Consider the following 22,002-nt stretch of genomic DNA (forward strand, 5'->3'; position numbering starts at 1 on the left):
ATACAGCCTCTGAACTGGCAAGCAATTTATTCTGTTTCAAAAGCAATTTTGCTATTGTGTTGGAAAATTGTACTTCAGTATTTAAAAACAGTAAGATAATGGATAATGGATTTTTCATAACTAGGATGAGCACAAAAATCTTTGTGTCTTTGTTACCTAGTACTTTGCTGCACTTAATTGCTTGAAGTGCTGATTTTCCTTGAGTGACAAATCAATTAAGTATAATCCCAGAAACCTGTATTAAAATAGGGAAGCACTGAAAGCAATGTGAATAAAGAAGCCAGAGTGGAGACATCAAAACTCTCAGCATGACTGCTACTAAATCAGGTATGAAGAAAACTATCTTGACAAAATATGGTTTCCTAAGAAAAAAGGAACATTAATATTAAACAACTTTTCACAAAATCTGACTACTATTAGGAATCTCATTTAACATATTTAACTGAAAGAAAGTCACATACAATAAATACTTCTAAGTGAAATTTTGATTTAAATATCTGCTGTGAAAATGATGCCTCAAGTCACATGTACCTATGTCATTCCACTTTGACATGAGGATGCAGAATTTCATAGGTACCATAACAGGTAATGGAAGCCATGATAAGTTATTTAAATCTAACTTGGCTAACTATTCAGGTCCATAATAACTTCTGTGTTTTCTGCCAGCTTTCCATTACTCTAAAAGAGCAATATTCAAGGGTGCAGCAGAAAGGTGCAGGACAGAGGGCAATTGTGACTGCATGCTTTTCTGATTTTATGCACTCTACAAATGTCAAAGCAGCATTTATGAAGAGGGTTTTTTTATCTGCTTGATTAAAAGACCCAGGTAGGAATATAAGCACTGTGTCAGATCCTGCATAAATATTTGTTCCTCATCACCTATCGCTTTTGCTATAGGCCATCATTCACAAGAAGGAAAACATAGCTGATGTGTTAAAGCAGTATTTCTCAGACTAGTGAGGGAGGAAAAAGGAATGCATGGTCATGAGTCTATGCATGAATTTGATCCAGGAGATGGCTGTGGGATGCAGAGCAGCATGGAAGAGAGGCTGCCATGGAAAGTCTTAAGTAAAAAAGCTGAGAAAGATTAGTTGAGATACTGCCTCCCAATGCTGTGACCATATCCTACCCTGCTGAGAGCTGGCCATTTGGCTGAGTGGCTGGGGCAGCCATACAGAGTAAGATGCACAGTCTGTCTCACTCATACCCTATCCTCTACCTCCAATTGTCCTGGGGTGATTTTATGATGCCTGTATCCCCAATTGTCTGTTTAGCCCAGAAATAAGTTTTGCACCTTTAAGATTGGCTCTGAGAGCAAAGAGAGGGGAAGAAGAAGAGCAGAGTTTGTTATCAGAAACTGCATTCACTCCTCCACATTCCTGCTCCTGGACTGTGTTGTCTGGGGATGGATGGACAGACAGCAGGACAGAGCTCTCCTTTGCTTTTAGTTAGTTTTTAGCTAGCAAGGCAGAGAAGTTCCCTGGACTGTGTTTTTCTTTTTCTTGGACCTGTTTAAACCTGCACTGGCAGCTCACAGCTGTGGCCCACCGGGTCGGGTCTGGGCCGTGGCATTTCCAGCGCCAGAGGGACTGATAAGAGACTGGGTGAGCCGAGCTGCAGCCCATGGAGGGGACTTTTCTGAGTTTGTCTTCTCTATTGGAGTGGTAAGAGGTTTTAATGTTTAATATTGTTCATTTTTTTGTGCTTTGCCTGTTAAATAAAGAGGTTTTTTCCACTTTTCTCCAAGGAAATCTTTTCCCAAACCAGTTAGGGGAGGGGCCGCTTGAATTGGCTTTCTAGAGGAAACCCCTTTGGAGGTTTTCTCCTAAATTCACCCTAAACCAGAACAATTTCTGGCGCCCAAAGTGGGCTCAAGAATGTGAAAAAAAAAAAAAAAAAAAACTATATTGATAGCATTTTAGACACACTTACTCTTATTGGGATAAAGCAGTCAGTTTTTCTTGAATTCATAATGTCTCTCAGGGTGAAGGCCTTCACATGTTTCTGGTGCCTTTTTGAGGATTTTTTGAGGTTTTTGTCCCCTAAACCAAGACATCAATCTATGTGAACACTTTCCAAGTCTGAGGATAAAGGGAGTCTGCCACTGAACTGCCAATGAAGTAAGTGATAGGCATATCCATACAATGAGTGAAGATTGTTTCTTAAAGAAACACCAAAGCAGCAACTGCTGTAGACTGCCTGTATCACTGACAAAACTGTCCTGATCGTGTCTTCTATGAAGAAAAAACCTCAAGAAACTGCAGCTGCATAGATTTTATTAAGCAAGGCACATTCATCAATAACCATGTTTATAACCATACAATGTAATTTCATGTAACCCTTCCTCCTAAACAAATAACCAGTGTATCCATAAAACAAATTGCTTTGCTAGAAAATTACACAAGAAAAATCAAGTTGCAAATACTGATGTTCCTCAAATATTACCATGCATTTCTAAGAATTAAAAATTACATTTTCTCCTCTAATTTCAAACCCTCTATGCTTCACACAGCAGTAAATTCTGCTAAACTACATAGCAATCATGCTGTTTCTAGATTACAACAGAAGTTGAAAATGGAAAAATCTTCTAAGCTAAATGCATTGAACTTGAAATAATTTCCTTCAACCTCTTCCCAAAAAACACAGAAAAAGTATTTCAGAAGTTTTTAAAATTTATTAGAACTTGCTGCTTCATGTCCCTATTCAGCTTCAGCTGTGCCTCTCATGAAAGTATAACACCCTAATTAGTGTTACTTGGGAAGTCTCTGGACACAGGTCCTGACCTAAAAAAAAAATCAGACACTCATACAAAATAATGCTATTACAAATTTTTATGGAGTAACTAGAGTTAATACTAACAGCGTTTAAGGATATTTGTAGAGTTGAACATCCCACCCCAAAACCAAACAAAAAACGAAACAAAACAAACAAAAAGCTGGTATCTTCAGCCTTGCAGAACTAAGGGAAAAATCCCTACCTCTGCTGAGATAAAGGTCTACAAGCATAATAGAAACTTATTACCACAGCAGCTGTCTTTCATCAGTATCTTTTAAAAAATTGCTTAAAACAGATACTAAAACTACAGGTTCCACCATACAAAAACCAAATATGCTGAACACTATTTGCCTTCTCTTTCTCCTACATCACACTTTCTTACTAGTACAATATACAGAAGAAGCAAATTGAGAAGATATGCAACGGAGCCTCCATGATAAAAGGCACCCATCCTTATTACCCCTTGCTCAACTTACGAAGCGCTATGCATACCTTAACACAAAATCTTTTTCAACCCATGACAAGATGAACGAGTCTCTGTATTTAACAAATAAATACCAGAAATACCTAAGTACACAGTAGGACCTTAGGAAACATCATCTACATTCAGCAGAACCCTTTTTTAATTAGTCGGGTATGTCATTGATCAGAACAATGGGGCCATTTTATCACTGTCACTGGCTATTGTTGTTGACATTGTAGCCCAATCAATTGTTTTCTCTCCCTCTTCTTAGCAATCCAAATGCATGCTCAAGCAACACAAATCACTGTATGTAGATACTACAGGTACAAACCAGGAAGGCATGCAAAAATAATATCTAAAACATGCAGTCACTTGTGCTTATGCAAACAGTAGTAACACCTGCAATAGTAATTTAAAGTTCTCAAACTTTTTTTTTGCCCAAAGATTAAAACACTTCAGGAGAGTTACTGTATGAGTAACCATGCTAAAAATTATGACTTTCTGTAAACCTATCTTGGTATGAAAGACCATTACTAGTGAACAGAAAAGACAACTTCTTCCAAATGCACAGTTCTACATAATGTCAAATTAAAGAACTGCAATTAAAAATCACTTTTTTACTAAAATCACCTAAAGTTTGTATGTCATTTAAATTTGTGTCTGCAGATAAAATACAACAAACTTCTTCTCAGGTATGGTGCCAATCAAAGTCTCATTGTTTGTAAAATTATTTTACAGTTGCTAATGTGAACAACTTTATATACAGGTCATATGGTTATCTGCATCATTAAATCATTCAACTTTGCTATGAAAAGTAAAAGTCCCAGAAACTAACAAGGACAACACACATTGTATAAAAGGTCTGAAATTATTCAGATATGGAAAGACTATTTTTCAAGACTTATACATCAAACTCCTTGGACCTTTGTCCCAGGCAGAAGTCTCAGAATCTGCACCTATCCTAAATTGGGTGTCAGTCCCATAAATAAAGACTTTAGCAAAGAGAAAAGAAAAAAAAAAAAAAAAAAGAAGAAAAAAGAAGACGAACCAAAAAAAAAAAAAACCCAAAACCAAAACAAAAAGTCCAGGAGTCGGAATACATGAATTACTCCTTTTTCTAAAATCTAGAGAACTAGGTTCTCCATAACTTGCGATCTTGAAAACAGATCCAGCTCAACCACTATTACACAAATACAGCATCCCAAGTACAAAGCTGCCACACAAACAACCTTGTTGGAAGAATCAGAATTCAGAGATGGGATCTAAGACTAAGCCTAAAAGTCACTGGGTGACATAGTTCCAAATAACAGGGATGAATCTCTGTCCAAAATCACAATCCAGGAAAGACTAATAAACAAAGGACAGACAGTATGTCCTGCAAGACAGTGACATCGATGTTTAATTTTTTTTTAATGAAAAAGAGACAAACACTTTGAATTTCGGGTGAAGTCTATAAAAAAGGGAGGGGTGAGAGTTCTCCTGGAAAAGAACAAAGGACATACATAATTGATCCACTTCACAAGAATGGCATAAAAGTATAGACAACTCTCCTAAGGACATTTGATCCTTTCCTCCTTATGCTGAAACAAAAAATAGAGGTGTATCGTAATGAATAGATATACATTAGCAAAACATACAGCTGTGTAATTTAATGTGCTCTCATTCCCAATACACTACAACATCTACATATCAGCACCTGTAGACTGAAACAGTTCCCAGGAACAGCATATTTAGTTGTTCAGAGTTCATGACATTTCTAGCAAGTATCAAAGGAACTTGTAACATTCGCAGCTATTGGCATCACAGTAACTACTGATATATTTCACTTTGAGTTGCTACCTCCAGCAAAGACTTCTGTCCTACAGAGACAGAATACTCATCTGTAATGGTGCACCCATTTTGCTGCCATTCCTGTTTGCTTGTTACAGAGGAAAAACAACACAAGACAGGAGCTCTGATTTAAAGGAAGCACCACAGGAACCAGGATGATGTTAGGAGTTCTGTTCACAAGGAAGTGCAGGTGTGCCAATATGGAGAATTAATAAGCAGTACCAACTCCCACACACTCCCACAGCTGTTTAACTTCCAGGAGTTTTTGTGAACATGTCCAGAGTAGCAGAATGAATAGCATTAACAATGCTATTCCTCAAAAAAAAAAAAAAAAAAAAAAAAAAAAAAAAAAAAAGCAAAACCATAGACATTTATAGTTTATGTTCCTGGATTTAACAAGTTATTGCTTCTGGTCAAACAACAGATGTTGGAAGAAGTTATTGTCACTTTGCAAAAGCAGTCTTAAAACACAGATGTTCAAAAGTTAATTCAGTTCCATCTTTGGAAATTTTTATCACAGAAACTATATTAAAATTCAAATTAATGCCAATATTGTCAGTCATTCAGACTCATGCATCATTTTCAGGTTCTTTTTCAGGATGAAACATGTAGAGCCATTCAATTAAGAGGTGTGTTGGGGAGAAGATGAAACTGAAACCAGTATAACTCTGCCCAGATACCGTAAGAACTTTTGTTCTAAGTGTTCAGAAATACCCAGGGAAGGGTACTGTACAACATACCAAATATCACAGCATATAGCCTATTCAGTGTGTAAACTCCATTGATATGTACCAATATTTGGGGGTTTTGAACAATTATGGACATTTTGCAAGGCCTTCCAGACCCACAGTTATAACAACAGAAGTCATGAACTTTTGTGAACAGCATTCTACAAGAGATGTTAGGTCCTAAAAGCGTTGATTGTTACATGGTCTCACCAAATAATATCTTTCTTTATTTGGAGACATAGTCTTAATTATTACACATGAAATATCAAAAACCACTGGAATACAAAGAATAACATCTACACTGTGAAAATCACATTCTCCTTTAGACAATGTCGTTTAGGACACATTCTAACAAACAACTGAAAGGCAGCAGGAAAATAAAGGTATTTTAACATCAGATTATGTCAGAAATTAAAAATCCCACAGAAATACAGTATATGCCTTTATCTATTGACATTTTTATCTCTTTTTTGGTGGTTCAATGTGGAACCTAGCCAAACACTGAGAAATCATAACCATAAGGACTACAAGATTGCTGGGAACAGCTTTCATTCAAATAAAAAGCATTAGAACAGTATTATGACATTAAATAATATTATTTTCCATGTACTACAAAAAGATGTTTGAGATTTTTAAGTATCAGGGAACCATGTGAATTTTTATTGAACTTCCAGCTCTGCAGACTTCCATTCCCTTTTGTCTGGAACAGATTTCATTTTTTTCTATTATAAATACCTCACATTAAATAAGCTACAGTTCACAAATTGTTAAGCAACAAGTACGCTACATTTACCTGTACAAAAGACACGTTATCCTATTATTTGGTTTATTTTTCCTTTTTACGCAATTTTCTTATTCACTAATGACATAAAAGAATTCCAAAATAACAGTATAGTCAGTTGCCTCAAAACAGAGTTGCTCCATCAGTGGCAAACTGCAGATACAAGCAACAGCAGTTGATCTGCTCCACAACTTGGCCTACAACAACCACTTAATATATCCAGTTGTGCCATTCATACATACACTACTCTAGCCCACGCCATGAACAAGCACGCAAGGTATTTCCTTCCAGTGACTGGGTATCTTACACAACACCTTTATGAATATCTGGAGTGCAAGTGAATTTATGTCACATAAGGGAGAACTGGAAAGATGTGATTTTCTGGTACCAGCTCAAGAGTCCCAACACCGCTAACCTCAGCCCTATTAAGCCAAATAGAACCATGCTGCTGACAGCAGCAAGCATATGAACACCTGAAAAAAACAGGTATTTTGTTTATGGATAAATGATAGTTGACTACTGTTTAGTTCCTTATCAGCTTCAAAATTCCACCAGGCTTCTTGTTTTCCTGCAACTAACCGCACATGACAGAACAGACAACTTCCTCCTTTGGTCAGCAGTTGATTACTCTGTGGTTGATGACGACAAATATAAGTCAAACAGACGAGAATAATCCTCACTGCACATTTAAGGTGAACCTGAATGTCCTCTGGTCCTCTTTCTTCCTCTCCATGTAAACAAAAAGCAGCAATTATTTTCCTGTAGATAAAAACCATCAAACTGAAGGAGGACGTACTGAAACAAGTGCTGAACCAATCAGCTTTTTTCCCCCAAGCATTTTTACAACTATGCAAGTTAAATATACTAAACTATAGCAAGGATTTTTCAAATTCATTATAAGGTGAACAACTTTTTCCTCCAAGATAGATTTCCCTGATTGTTAACAGCAACACATGAACAGTGCTCTGTCCATCTGAGGTAGGGAAAGATGAGAGAAAATATAAAAACTGAATTTTTACTGCAAAAGTAGTAAGTTGTGCTTAAATATCAGAAATAAAGGCAGAATAGGATGCATGTGTTCATTGAACCATAGGTAATATTTAATATGTATTTTTAATAGGCCTTAACACATACAGTATGAATATATAAAATACATTAATCTTGTCATGTTTTTTGTATATAAAGTACATCTCAGGACATTTCATTATTCTTAGCTGGCTAAAATTTTATACAGAAGTGTGCATACTATCAAAGTTTCTTTAGGTGTGTGTGGGAAAACATATTCCAGCTTTAAAATATGCACTATCAATCTGTCTAAATAAATCTCAAAAGCACAATGTGCACTACAGACAAACACTGATTATGAAAATCTTTGTACTCACTGCAAAGTGAGCTACAGCAACACTGACAAAGACTCCTACAGACTGCTTAGCCCAAGCAGAAGAAGTCATCCTACAAATTAGCTGTGAGGCCAATAAAGGTTAGCAACTGATGTGTTGTATTAACTGATGTTGCACAGCAGCAGGACAATTAACTGGAGTTAAAAACACTACCACACTAAAGTTAAGGATGTGTGCATAAGACTTCCAAAAGACTGTAAATTCTTCACTGAAAAAATAGATCACAGCAAGTCAAAAAGTCTTGAAGGTCCAGAAACAACAGCACTGGATTAAACCTGACATACCAACTCCAGTATGTTTTAATAGGTGTTTGTTTCTAGACATCTTCAGAGATATGTATCACACCTTTTTAGGCAAAATCCTCAAGCATACATGCACTTGATAGGTATCTGCATATCAGAGACCTCAGTGACTTCACTTCAACACTCTCATAAGTATCTGACATCAGGACCTTTGCTGCATTTTCCACAGGAATGCAAGGCTTCTTCAGAGTCTGTGCTGAAGATTAGAAAAGCAGGATGAATCATTCATAAAGACACAGAAGCTGTAGATCAATTACAATTCAACTATTTGCCCTGCAGTATTTCCCCTTTGACTCTACATAAGACAGTTGTGGTAGACTCCACACAAGCATTCCCATGTTTTTATTGTAGGTCCATAGGACACCTTCCCAAGGTGCTCTCACAAATCCAAGGTTAAGGTATTCTTGAAGGAGAATGACCAACCTACTCAATTCACATTAAGAAAAATAAAACAAATAAAGTGAATGGAGAGGATGGTGTAAGTATTCTGATTCTAAGAGCTCAGATAAGCAATTTATTAATCAAGTGATCAGAAATTAAGAAATGCAATAAATGAGCCTGTCAATTTTAAAAGCTTTAAAAGTACCTACAAGAAGCTGCACAAAAGTAACTAAAAACATAGATAATCACTTTATGAAGGATCAGTATGTTAAATACACAGATTAGGAAAGATCATAACTCTGAAAAATGTCATCTAAATTGGAAGGAATGTAATCCACTATCTTTGGAGGGCAATGTTGATCAAAGACAGAGGGCAAGAATCAATGACTTGGTAGTTCCTTGCTAGTTCCTACAGCTTGCCAAATCTGCATATAAAGCCACAATTAAACAGTTTGTCTAAAGAACCACGATGCCACCTGCACACACACCTTCAATTAACCTATGTAACCATCTGACTCAAGCCATCCCATCTACAGCATCACCAGAACACTCCTGGTTAACCTACTACAGAACTCCCAGTACCTTTCATAGTCTGGACTAAATTTTTGCCTACCACATCCTCCTCTTTATTCCCAAGCACAAAACCTACTGAAAAGCAAATGCCAGTGACAATATTCTCTGATTCAATTCTCTAAGGAATAGGATTAATGATGATGACACTGCCCTACCTCAAGACAGAGGACAAACCTACAACAAATTGTCAGACGTTCAAGTATTAGTGAGATGGAGAAGGCTAATACTATGGCAGACTGTCCTACAAACCTGTGAATGTTCATAAAAAAACCTTCATCTAGTTTAAGAATTAAGTCAACATAATGTAAGCCTAACCTATTTTGCACAGCTTTAAACTACCTTTTTTATTAGTTATCCCATCCAGACAAAGAAGTAAATACATTTTATTCATTGTGAAGCAGATTTATCACATTTTATTCATTATGAAACAGATTTATCACTGTATTTGAACTAGGAAAAAAGCACCAACTATTCTATTCTTAGTAAGTCCATTTACTTCAGATCCTACAACTGCTCCCTCCAGTCCCTCTACCACAGATAATGCTCTACAAGAACCAAAAGAGGAAGAAACCTGTAACTAGTAAGTATAACCACATAACTCACTGTAAGTGTGCTATCCAATGGAGATACCAAAATTATGGAGCAGCGCTTTTCCATGCTCACAACAACAGTATACCTAGAAATTATTCAGAATAATGGGAAGCAAAGCAAGGTTCAATTAATGCCTGGAAACAATTTGACGGCCGATCTTTAAACAGTCTTCCCCAAATTGCTTAAGCCCAATAGTGTATCTCTGAGGAAATTTGAAACTATTTTAATTCCCACACTCAGGAATGGTGACCGTGCTAGCACCCAACAACTAGCTCGCAACATATTTACTAAGGACGCCTGAACAAGCCCCCCGCCACGGCCATCCCGTTCCTAAGTAAACTCCTGGCAAGGGGCCCGAGTTGCGCGGAGTTGCGGGCGGCGGGGCCGGGCGAGCGAAGGCCGCAGCCGCGGGGAGCGGCCGGGCCAGGGCGCCCTGAGCATCTTCCCGCCGCCGCGGCAGCCCGTCCCGGCCACAGCCCCACCGCCGGGACACGGGAACAGCGGCCCGGGAGAGGCGGCACCGCCGCGGAGGCCTGCGAGAGCCGACGACTGCCGACACCCTCCTTCGCCACCCACGGCGGGACCGCCGCCCCGTCCCGCGGGGCGGGCGGGCGGTCCCGGAGCCCCGCAGGGCAGCGGAGCTGGGCGAGGGGCGCACGCCGCTCCGCCCGCAGCTGGGGGCAGGGGAAGAAGAGGGGAAGGAGGGGGGCAGCGGCCGCCGCGCCGGCCCTGCCCGTACCTGCTGTGCCGCTGCGCCGCGGCCGCGCTGCTGTAATAGGCCGCCCTGCGCTGGGCGCTGCGCGGCACCGGGCGCAGCGGGATCTGGTCCGCCATCTTGGGGGCGCCCCCCCGCCGCCCAGCCGGGCGCCGCCCGCGCCCTCCTGACGTAACGGCCACGCCGGTGACGTCAGGGGAGGGGCGGGGTCTCGGGGTAAACACGGGGCGGGCGGCGCGTGGGCGGCGCGGTCGGTGGAGCGCGGTCCCCTCAGAGAGCGCGGAGCGGCTCCGGCCGCGCTCCGGGATCCGCGCCGGGCTGCCCAGCTGCAGGACAGAGGCGAGGGGCAGGAGCTGGTGCGCAGGAAGTTCCACCTGAACATGAGGAAGAGCTTCTTTCCCGTGCGATTGCTCAGAAAGGCTGTGGAGTCTCTCTTGATGGAGCTGCTCAAGCGCCGTCTGGACGCAGTGCTGTGCCCTGGGCTCTAGGGTGGCCCTGCTTGGACAGGGATGTTGGACCAAATGACCCACTGTGGTCCCTTCCAAGCAGACCCGTTCTGTGATTTCGTAATTATTCAGTTCCTCTGGTACCATGCCTGCCAATGATGGTTTCCTGCCATTAAACAGAGACACGTATTGCCACATGGAAGTGGACATTTTGTACGTCAGAGATAATGAATCACCAGTTTGTGTTATCTCATAGGCTGGCCATACAAGTCACCACCAGCAAAAACTAGTTTGAAAGATAGATGAGTTCACAGACCTACTGTAGCATGTTATCTGTTGGTATTCCTCTGGAACAGATGCTGTAGGGGAGCAAAAGGCCTAATACCATTACAAATACAGAAGACATTCCACAGTGGTCAAAAGAAAATTATTTGCTTTTTTTTTCCTCAATGTCTGTTGTTAAATGAAGCTTGCTTTTCTGACCCAGACACTTCAGACTGAAGTGTTGCTATACCTTGAGGTGTATCTTTGACCAAGGGGAGATGCTCATCATGGAGGCACCACAACACACAGCTTACAATGAAGGATGCTTATCTGCTGGAGTGAAGGTTATGAAGCACTGGCAGTGCTTTCCAAGTGAAAATTTCTGAGCAGAATTTTGACATTAAGCATACTATCTGGATTCTGAACTCACTGACTGACAGATACAGAGTTCACAAGGTTGAACCAGGAGACGGGAACAGTTACACAGAAAGCACAAGGCTTCTGTAGGAATAGAAGTGAGAAATATGCTGGGCATGTGACAGGACTTTGCTGGGTATTCAAAGGATTACAAGTGGAAATGCCAGAAAAGGGAAAGATATTTATTTAGCTTTTTAACTCTATTAACCCTTATAATGTTCATGGTATAAGAATCAGAATCAGTCCACCAGTAGAATCACAGAATTGTAATTTATATTTAAAGAGGTGTCTAGACATAACCCAAGCCAAGTTGCTCCACCAAGACATTATGTTTAATATCGGGCTGTTCAGGGCCATGTGCAGTGGGCTGTTGAACACCTCCAAGGACAACACAGTGTTTCCATAAGTTCTCTGGGCTACCTGTTGCAATGTTTATCTTGTGATAAACAAATTGCTAATAAGTACTCAAAACTTCCCATGTTCCAACTTGGGAAACACAGGATCAGCCAGAACCATCCATCTCTGATTAAAATCTGGGCTCCATACTCTTGGTATCGTGCCATTAAGTAGTCTTATTCAGCCACAAAGCTTCTTCTTAACTTTTTCTACTCTAAGCTGGGCAGGCTGAGCTCTCAACCTCTCCTTATACACCATGTTCTCCAGCTCCCTGGCCATCTTGGTCACCTTTTCATAGACTCACTTCAGAATGACAATGAGCTTCTGTAATGAGACCAAAACTGGCCATGGTAAGCCAGATAAGGTACTACAAATACCAGACAGAGAAGGGTCACTTCCCTCATGTGGGTGCTGGCTACACAGTTAGTAATAGTGCCCAAGGTGTGGGTATGTGACTGCTCAAGGGTACACTGATCTTGCATCCACTGCATGGCAGTTTATGGGGTGTTTGTGGTACTGCCTATCTCCTGCCTGCTCTGCCATGATGGCTGTAACTCATGTGCTAGAATAAGCAAACATAGCCTGGAAAACTTTCAGAGTAACAATTATGCCAGTCCTAGGTGCTTTGATGGCTGTTATGACTGCAATTCTGTGCATCTCACGGTTTTAAAACTTTAAACATTAATATGAATAGCTACATATTCAGAATCCTCATGTGGCTAAGTAAGTTACTGGAGATAACTGAGGCCAAGAGAATTAAAGCTATTGCTTCCATTTTATTAATTGATTCTAGCCCATGGCAGAGCAATTTTTGAACTGAACAGAAAGCACTTAATTCACAAGTTAGTAGCCTGAGATTAATCTTCTTGTCTGTGCAGAACTTTGGTTCTGGTTATTTGATTATATTTCTGGTTATTTAACAGGTTGTTTGGCCTGTAACTATATATAATGTTAGTAAATTATGTGCATGTGTTTGTAAATTCCATATGTATAAACAAATTCATGACTGAGGATGTGTAAGGAAAGGTTTATTATTGTCAGACTTCTAAAGGCCCCAGCATGAGACAATCATTAGGAACCATAAATGCCTTTAGAGCCTTCATTTCTTACTGAGTATTGTGGTCTACAAAGCATTATTTTATTTATGACTGCTTTGAGGTTTTAAGAAAGAAATATTGCCTATTGCCTGTGTACAGAGAAGATTTTGACCAGAAAGCCTTCCAAGGAGAGCAAATGAGTTTTTTGGTATACCAATGGCCAAGAGTGTGACAAAATAAATACATGCTGTTTTGATTATTTCAAATATATGTTTAAAGATTGCAGTTAAGACAGTTGCTAGAAATCTATCATGAGTTCATCTTCTTGATCACTCTAATTGACTTTTTGCATCACTATTTTCATAAAATGGTAGAAGCTTTTAAGTGCAGGATCTTCGTGTATCATGAATTATCATTCAGTTCTGCCTCTAGATTATGATATGATCCTGTCTCTTGTTTTTTAAAGAAAATCCTAAACATTTATATTAAAGTTTTCATTATGCAGAATTGACAATTTGGTGTATGATATGTGATGGCTTTTCAATTTGCCTTTATAAAATGTCCCTGCATTTTTAAAATAAGATTTCCTTTCCTGTTTAGCAATACTGAAAGGTCATGGAATAAACTTGCTTTTAATCCAGATTTTTGTATTCAGATGTTTCAGGCAGGTGTTATTTTTCTTTATGAGAAACAGCTTTTCATTTCAGGAATTAATTTTTATATTAACATTAAAATATTCATTTCAATACTTGGCTAAGTAACATTTGTAACTTAAATACATTTGTGATAATAAGTAAATGTAGCACCACTCTGAAATAAACTTTCCGTATCATCCTTTCTGTACTTTCTTTTTTGCATAACTTGCATTTTTAACAAGTGGCAGAGATCCAGAACCTATGATTTATGGATCTAGGAATGAGCTTACATGGAAACTATTTTGCATTTGTTGCATGTATCTGCGACAGGTGCAGAACCTATCTGTAACGAGTTCTGCCTGATATCCCCAGAGAGCATTTAATAAGAATTTATACTTTTGTTACCATTCTATTTCTGCTGTAAATGTTCAAGGTTAAGTGTTCCCTCACTCCCAATCCTGATTATGTATCCAGTCTAGGCTAGGTTAACAGGGGAAATGAAAGATAGTTTGAAGCTAATTCATTCTTTGCTATCCTTCTCAAAGCCAAATTATAAAATTATTTATACTGGAGTAAATCTGTGAAAATGATATTAAAATCATTAAATAGAAAACAAAATGAAAAGTTTCAGTAAGCCTCATGTAATGTTACATGGTACAAAATTTACATAAATATTTTCTTGCCTTATCCTTCAAACCTCCATGTATTTCTCTATTAATTGTGTAACTTTCCTCATCAGTGGTAAATCAGCTTGGTACCTGTCCTCAAATTTTCATGAAATTGTAAATTATTCCAAAACACCTGCTTCCTTTAAAAACAAATCACTGGCAAGACCTAAGCACAGCAACATGGAAAGAATATGGTTTTGTTTATAGGAAGAGCTCAGGGCAGCAAGGAATGCTACACCAAATAAATTCTTACACTGTCAGAGAAAGGGAGTAAAACAAATGCAAAATAGAGGGAGCTAAACCAGCTGCAGTTATCAGTTTTAATATTGCTAATAGCAGTGCCTTCATATCTTCAATGTATTAGAGTAGGATGTAACAAAATATTATCTTGCTTTGGGAAAGAACGAAAGTGGAGACACTCTTTTTTCTGAAAAGATCCTTGTTTTAAAAGATCACTTCAGACAATGAAGCTTCATGCAATTCAGTTATACACCACAATAAATGAGTTTAGAAACAGCAAAAATAAGTAGAAATAATATTTTAAAATATTACTATACTATAAAAATGCTGAAAACAAAATGCTGTTCACATATTAAAAAATAATGTTGTCTACAAAGCTAGAAGAAAATTCTATTTCTACACATTTTATTTTTAATATTCAAGATTCAGTGTTTGTCAATTAATTGCCCTCCCAGGTGTTACATTTTTTTCACACCTTCTCTCAAGGTCTTCTCTTTGCTAAATGCCAACTCTCTGCAGCCCTGCAGGATTTATGGACTGCCAAATCTCTATTCCTCCTTTTGTAGTCCATCCTTACCAAATTATGCATCCCTCAGCATTGGCTTCACTCCAGCTCTGTGTCACTCTCTCCTGTATTATACCAAGCCAGACATTCAGAATAACATGCAAGCAATATCTTCTTCGATTACATAAGAAAAATAAGGCATATGATGTATTTTGGATTTTACTACAGATATATCTTCTAGACAGTAACGAACCTGGCTGAAAAGGCATTTTCTCCAACAACACTTTCTCATTTCACATTTTCCCTGGCAACACTTGAGGCAGAAAAAGTGTGAATCCTAGAGTACTTAAATAAAATTGGTTTAGAAACAGATAAACTTTGGTGACTTCTGATACAAATATCAGTCATGCTTTCACTTAATATCTTAAGTGTTGATTGTGAATGAACAAAAGGAGAAACTTGTAATCCCATGTTCATTATTTTACTGCATTTTCAAATGACACTTCACTGACAACCATCTAGTAATTTTTCACAGTATCTCTTCAGGTAACCTGCATCTTAAACATTGCTTCAATATACATTTCCAAATCCCATGCCTTTGAATTTTTAGTTAGCTTCTGACGTACTCTTTCTAATGCTCTTAGTGTGTGTAAATTCAGTGCTAAATGCTATTTCTAATTGGAAAATAAAAAGCCCTATGGACTCAAAACTCTTGAGCTGTATTGCCAACTTCTGATCTTCTCTTAAGATGAGAGAATATCAGGTAAAATATCCCCATGATCTGTTGTGCAAAATTAATAGCAAAATATACCAGCACTTTCAAAGGACCCTTTTTTCAGTAGGTTTATTTCTTCAAATTCCATGCTGTTGATATTTCAAATAAATAAATACAACTCTTTTAACCACTTATTGAAACTGAAAGAATATACACCCATGGATTAATTACACATTTTGTGTTGTTTCAGAGCTCTGAAAAGGTAATGGAAGGACAAACAAGGCCCAAGTGTAAACTCAAGTATTTAATTGTCATTGCTGGTATCAGACTTGCTTGGACTTCCTTTTGCAGTTTCTGATACAATAGTGACCGAAAGCTTCATGTGGGGTTAGAGAGTCTTTGTTCTGGGAGCTATACAGAAGTAGATGAAGGAAAAGTTCCCAGATGCTAAGTGGAAAAATAATTAGTGTCATGTAAAGCATTTCCTTCAAAAGTCTGAAATTACTTGAAATCTTCTCTTTCTCTGATACCTCTCTATGTCTGTCCCAAACATCAGTTCAGGCTAATAGTAAAAAAAAAAATTATTTGCCTCAGACCTCAGACCTGCTTCTGAAACCTGTTTTTCCTCAGATATTTTAGCCAGTCAGATCTGGTTTCTTCTAAAAACTAAACATCTTCTATTTGTATACTGATTTCACTCCAAGCAGCAGTTTGAACATTACAGATTTTTCTTGTATCTCTTATCCATATAGGAAACATTATTTTCACAGAATCACAGAGTCTCCGGGTTGGAAGAGACCTTCAAGATCATCTAGTCTGACTGTCAGCCCAACACCACCATAGTCACCGCTAAATCATGTCCCCAGGTGCTACATCCAGACAACTCTTGAAAACTTCCAGACACAGTGACTCCACAACCATCCTGGGCATATTATTCCAGAGCCTAATCACACTTTCAGTGAAAACGTTTTCCTGATATCTAATCTGAACTTCCCCTGGCATAACTGACGGCCACTTCCGCTTGTCCTTTCACCTGAGACATAGCAGAAGAAGCCAAGCCCCACTTTACTATAGCCACCTTTCAGGCAGTTGAAGAGAGTGAGAAGGTCTCCCCTGAGCCTCCTTTTCTCCAGGCTTAACACCTCCAGCTCCCTCAGCCACTCCTTATAGGATGTTCTCCAGACTATTTACCAGCTCCATTGCCCTTCTCTGGACACACTCCAGCACTTCAATGTCCTTCTTGCAGTGAGAGGCCCAGAACTGGACACAGGGTTTGAAGTGTGGCCCCACCATGTCCTTCCTCTATTTACTTCCCCAGTATTGCACTGAGCAGCAATCTGTCCCCACTCAACTCATTATTTGTCACTGATTGTTTCCCATCATAATAATCAAATAATTCCAGTGGGGTTTGTCTATATATTTTGTCTTCTATAATTTACAAAGATTTTCTCCCATTCCTTGAGGAATTTCCCATAAATGAAAAAAACCCCTCAATGCTTCTTTTTAGAACTAAGAAGGGTCAGCTTCCTTCCACAAAGCAAACTGAAACCAGGATTGCCCTCAATAATACTGGATACAGAAAATCAATTTTGTCTCCAAAGTACTAGGGTAAAGACCAATCACTCTACAAACATCAGTTACCTGAAACTTCCAATAATATCCTTATCTGATTCTAACTTATCTAAATCTGGAAGAACTGGTAGCCAAACACAGTGGTTTTTGAAAGTAGATAATATTGTTGTAAAGAGGCTTTAAACAGAAAAGAGATATGTACTTCATATAGCAGAGTAAATAGGTTATCCACAAAAATTGACTGTGACTATATCAATATTTAGTCCATTGTATAAAAATAATACCTACGGTCTGAAATACATTTAGATTGATGTTCCCAGGATTTAATTTCTTGGATTACAGAGGTGTGGAGTCATAGCCCATGATGATGATGTTAGTGAAAATAATTATATAGCCAAAATTACAGGTGTGAGGTGCAACAACGTAACAGACAAAACCAGACTGAAACAGACAGCTAAGGGAATAAACAGTATGAATTTCTTTTGCAGATTATATGTACAACAGTAAGGATGCTAGGACAGTCAGCTGTGGCTTGCCATTTTTCTGTCTTCTGGTAAACAGAAAAATTTTTCTAACCCTGTCATGGTTTGACACTGGCACAATGCCAGCGCCCCCATGAAAATGTAACCTATCAATTGAATGATGTGAAATGTGAGCTACAACAGAGCAAAGCAGGCCAAACTTAATAACAAGTGGAAAACTTTATTACACTACTACTACTACTATAAAGGGGGAAAAAAAACACACAAAATTCGAAATGAAAACCTTTCAAAACATTCCTCCTCCCCTCACCCAATTCCAACAAATCACAGTGAGACACATTTGGACCCTTAATCCAGTCTTCACCCTTCCACATAATCAATACTGAGTCCATCAGGGAAGAGAGGAGTCTCCCTTGCACCATAGAGCCCCAGGAAACACAGCTGCCACCTCTTGTGTTTCCATGTCACACATGGCACTGCCCAAACACACCGAGCCAGTGTGACACTCTCCTCTCCATGTCACAGTGCTCTCACCACTGTACATGGACAGAGACTGCTAATAGGGCTCCTTTAAGGATGCTTTGCCAAGGACCAACAGGAACAACAGTCCAGTGTCTCATTTTGGGACTACAGTCCCCCCACATTTTCCCCTGGGGCCGGGGATCCAAGAACAGAGATCGCCTTCTCTTCTTCTCTGAAGATGGAGGGCATCCTCACACCCTCCTCTGCTGACCTCTGTTCATTCCTGAACTGGTAGTTGCTGGTGGAGTTTCTTGGCTCACCATTGCATCCCCCTAAAATGCAGTCTCTCTTGGAGGAGAAGTTGGTTCACTCTATGGCTAACAAGGAGAGTCCAGCCAACAGCCACTCCATCATCTCCCCCCAACCTTCTTTCCCTAACAACTGAGGTCCCTGGCTGTCTCTCTTTCCTTCAAATTGAGGAGGAGCAATATTTCACAAAGCCTTCATTTCACAGGAAAGGGTTAAAATTCCCGGACTCCCCGGATGGCTGAAATCTTGGCCCAGAACTCCATCTCCCAGGCTGGGCATCTTCCCCCCGTTTCTCCTTCTCCTCTGCTGGCAAACTCCCGGGTGTCTGCAGACTCTCCATCTCTTTCCCTCTAGGTTGTGGGGGAACAAAGACATCTCAGACGTTCTCCACCCTTCTGTCCTCAGGAGCTGGCCCAGCTCGGTTCCCAATCCTTCACCCCCTGGCCTACCTCTGCAGGCCACAAGGCTTTTCCCCTCCCCCACCAGCTCATTGCTGGGCAGGGGAGGTCTGCACTCCCTGCTGACCGGAACCAAAGAGAGCGAGTTCTCCTGGGAGTTCTGCTTTTAACCCCTCTGTGTTCTCAGAGACGTGTCCACCTTCAATTGGTCACCCCAAGTGTCAGTATCCAAACCTCACCCCTGACTGGACTGACCTCTTCCTTCCAAGAAAATTCTTTTCCCATGTCAAACCATGACAAACCCCTAAATAAATTATCTGTGAAAGGAATCTAAAGGTGTCCATGTCTTGTATAGACTTCAGGGAAATTTAATTTAATTCATTTTTTAAGGCTAAAAAGAATTTAAAGAAGGAGAGAGAGATGTGCATTGCACCTTTGATTTTGAAGGTTGTCGACAAGAGGAAGGCAGGGAAGAGTCAAGGAAGAAGCTCTGCAGAAAAGTGGGAATCTTAGAGAATTGTTCTTCTCCCATAAGTTTCCTGCTTAAAAAAAAAGGAAAAAAGCCATACTCTCTTCTGTGAATTCTATCAATGTCACAAGGCAGGGTATTTTCTCTTGATGCTAAAGATGGACTTTTTGGGAGGGATTATATACTCTTATTTCCCTATCCTATTGATTTTTTTTGTGTGGCTTTATTTTTTTCATTTAAAACAAGGAAAGACCTGAGTGATCAGTTTGCAAGCAATGAGAGAGGTGCTTGAAAATAATTTAACAGATATCTGGTGCAGTATGGCAATACAGATTGAAACTATTTGCTCACAAGCAGATTCAATTGGGATTAGGACTGAATCATACTATTGTGCCAAGATAATAGGCAAATTCCTTTTTCTCTATGAAATGGATTATTATACACATTATTAAGTATTGATATTCTAGGATGCATGTGTAATCTCCAGTTGCATCTGGTTTGCTTTCTGGAAAGAGGCAAATTGATTAGTATTAAAAATAAAAAAAAAAAAGAGAGGGTACACTGCAAATTTTTATTACTTTTTTTTTAAGTAAATAAATGTAACTTTATTTTAAGATCAAGTATGTTTCTTCTGGAAAACAGAAGTTAATGTTTTACACTGCATATCCCTCTGTACTAATAAGGTGCAACATTGTCTCTAAGAAGAAAAAATTGATTTCATTACAGGATTCTTATTTGGAGACTTTGCTGAGATGGAAGCATCACTGATAGAGAGGAGAAATATATCCTAGTGCCCTTTCTGAAACTTGAACAATGGGGGTGCAATGGTACATAAAAAGTGGAGTTCAGAATGGGCCTGTAGTCTTAGGCTTCATATACCCATAGAATCATTGTATCATTAACTGTAAGGTGAATGGGGTGTGTGTCAGTATTTGAAATTCAATTTCTCCTCAGTCACCCTGGTCAGCTCCTTGTGTCTTTACAGCAAAGAGCCTTTCTGCTGTCCTCTTGCTTCCTTGCAGTGGGACAGCATGAAAGGTTTTTGGCAGTGAGCTCAGGCAAGAACACAACCGAGGGCAGTGAAAAACATGATCTAAGTACAAGGGGATTTTGTGGATATCTGACTTTCATTCATTCACCTTTGTTCAGTATAGATGTGAGAGTGTGTATATCTGTGTGTGTATCCATAGACATATGGACATGGACTGTGACTGAGATTCTTGTTCTGTCTATGAAGTTTAGAAAGTCTATCTTTGTTACATGCCGTGGCATGTACTTCAAGAAAAAGACATCAGATAAAGCATCCCTGTATCACCAGCATTGGTTCTGGGGTCAGAAATGCTGCAGAGTGCTGATATCTCTTATTGTTCACCTACCAGTTAAAATCACTTTACCCTCACTGTTGGTCAGAGCTTGACTAAAAGTTTGAATAGGCTCAGGAGAATTGACCAGATGAGTTATCAGCTGTGCAAAGCTCCCAAGGCACAAGCCTGAGACACAGGCCTTTGGACACAGGGCTTACACAGGAAGTGAAGAAAATGGGGTGAAAATTACTATATACCTAGAAGCAAATGTGCTAATATGTGCTGACAAGGTACTATCAGTGTGGTGTGTCTGGCCTCATTTATTCCCTCCTTTTCCCAAGTAAATTTGAGGATATAGCTGGAATTTTTTCCACAGCATAAAAACATAGGACCAGAAATGAATAGTAATGAATTAAAAATGGCTATGGGAAATCCAGTGAAAAATTCACTTTTGCCTCAGTCCTAGTCTAGTACCTTGTCCAGAAAGTCATCTGTCAGCCAGCTTATTCCAGGTTAATTACCTTGCTGAAAAGTATGGAGCTTCGTTAGACAGAAATCTGCCCCCATCCACCGGATTGCATAGCTGATCTCTGAAGCATGAAGGTTTTCAGAATGGTATACAACACATTTTTGGGGGGATCTCCATGCCATACAGGATGCCATTTCAACTCTTAATAACCATTCCTCGTATCATATCAAATCAATTACAAACTGTGTCTCACCTAAGCAACATTCTGAAAGCCAGTTAGTAAAGTGGCTTTTTGTCCTGTGCTTCAGAAAGTCCATTTTCTACCACAAGAGGGAAAAGCCTGAGGTTTCTTCCCTTGCTGAAGGAGTAGATTTGGGAAACTCCTCATGAAGCAAAGAGCAGGTTCCTTGAGAAGTGGAAGCTTTGTTGTTAGATACTATGAAGATACAGCATGACAATTCTGAATGTTTTCCTTTAATCTTATGAAACAGGGTTATAAAGAAGTGAGAAGAAAAAATAGGCAAAATGGAATGTCTTGTGCAGCTAAGAAATCCGAAGCCTTGGTACACATCAAGAAAATACTTAATTTTCACTGTCTAGTCCATTCCTAGTACATTTTAGGCATTGGTAATTTCAGAAAGAAAAGATGCTCCACAAATCTGAAGGCAAAAGTTC

The 22,002-nt window shown here is 39.3% G+C and overlaps 1 protein-coding gene across 2 annotated transcripts in view; it reads right to left on the reverse strand.

Annotated features, from left to right (window-relative positions):
• ATP9B (ATPase phospholipid transporting 9B) overlaps positions 1–10,693 on the reverse strand; it is a 157,131-nt gene extending 146,438 nt beyond the window's left edge. For both annotated transcript variants that reach the window (XM_021553373.2, XM_021553372.2), the window contains exon 1: positions 10,564–10,693. In XM_021553373.2, the coding sequence (XP_021409048.1) occupies positions 10,564–10,658 (95 nt within the window). In that variant the 5' untranslated portion in view covers positions 10,659–10,693. The remainder of the gene's footprint in view (positions 1–10,563) is intronic.
• Positions 10,694–22,002: the final 11,309 nt, after the last annotated feature.

The sequence above is a fragment of the Lonchura striata genome, chromosome 1, assembly GCF_046129695.1.
Source record: "Lonchura striata isolate bLonStr1 chromosome 1, bLonStr1.mat, whole genome shotgun sequence".
NCBI lineage: Eukaryota > Metazoa > Chordata > Aves > Passeriformes > Estrildidae > Lonchura > Lonchura striata.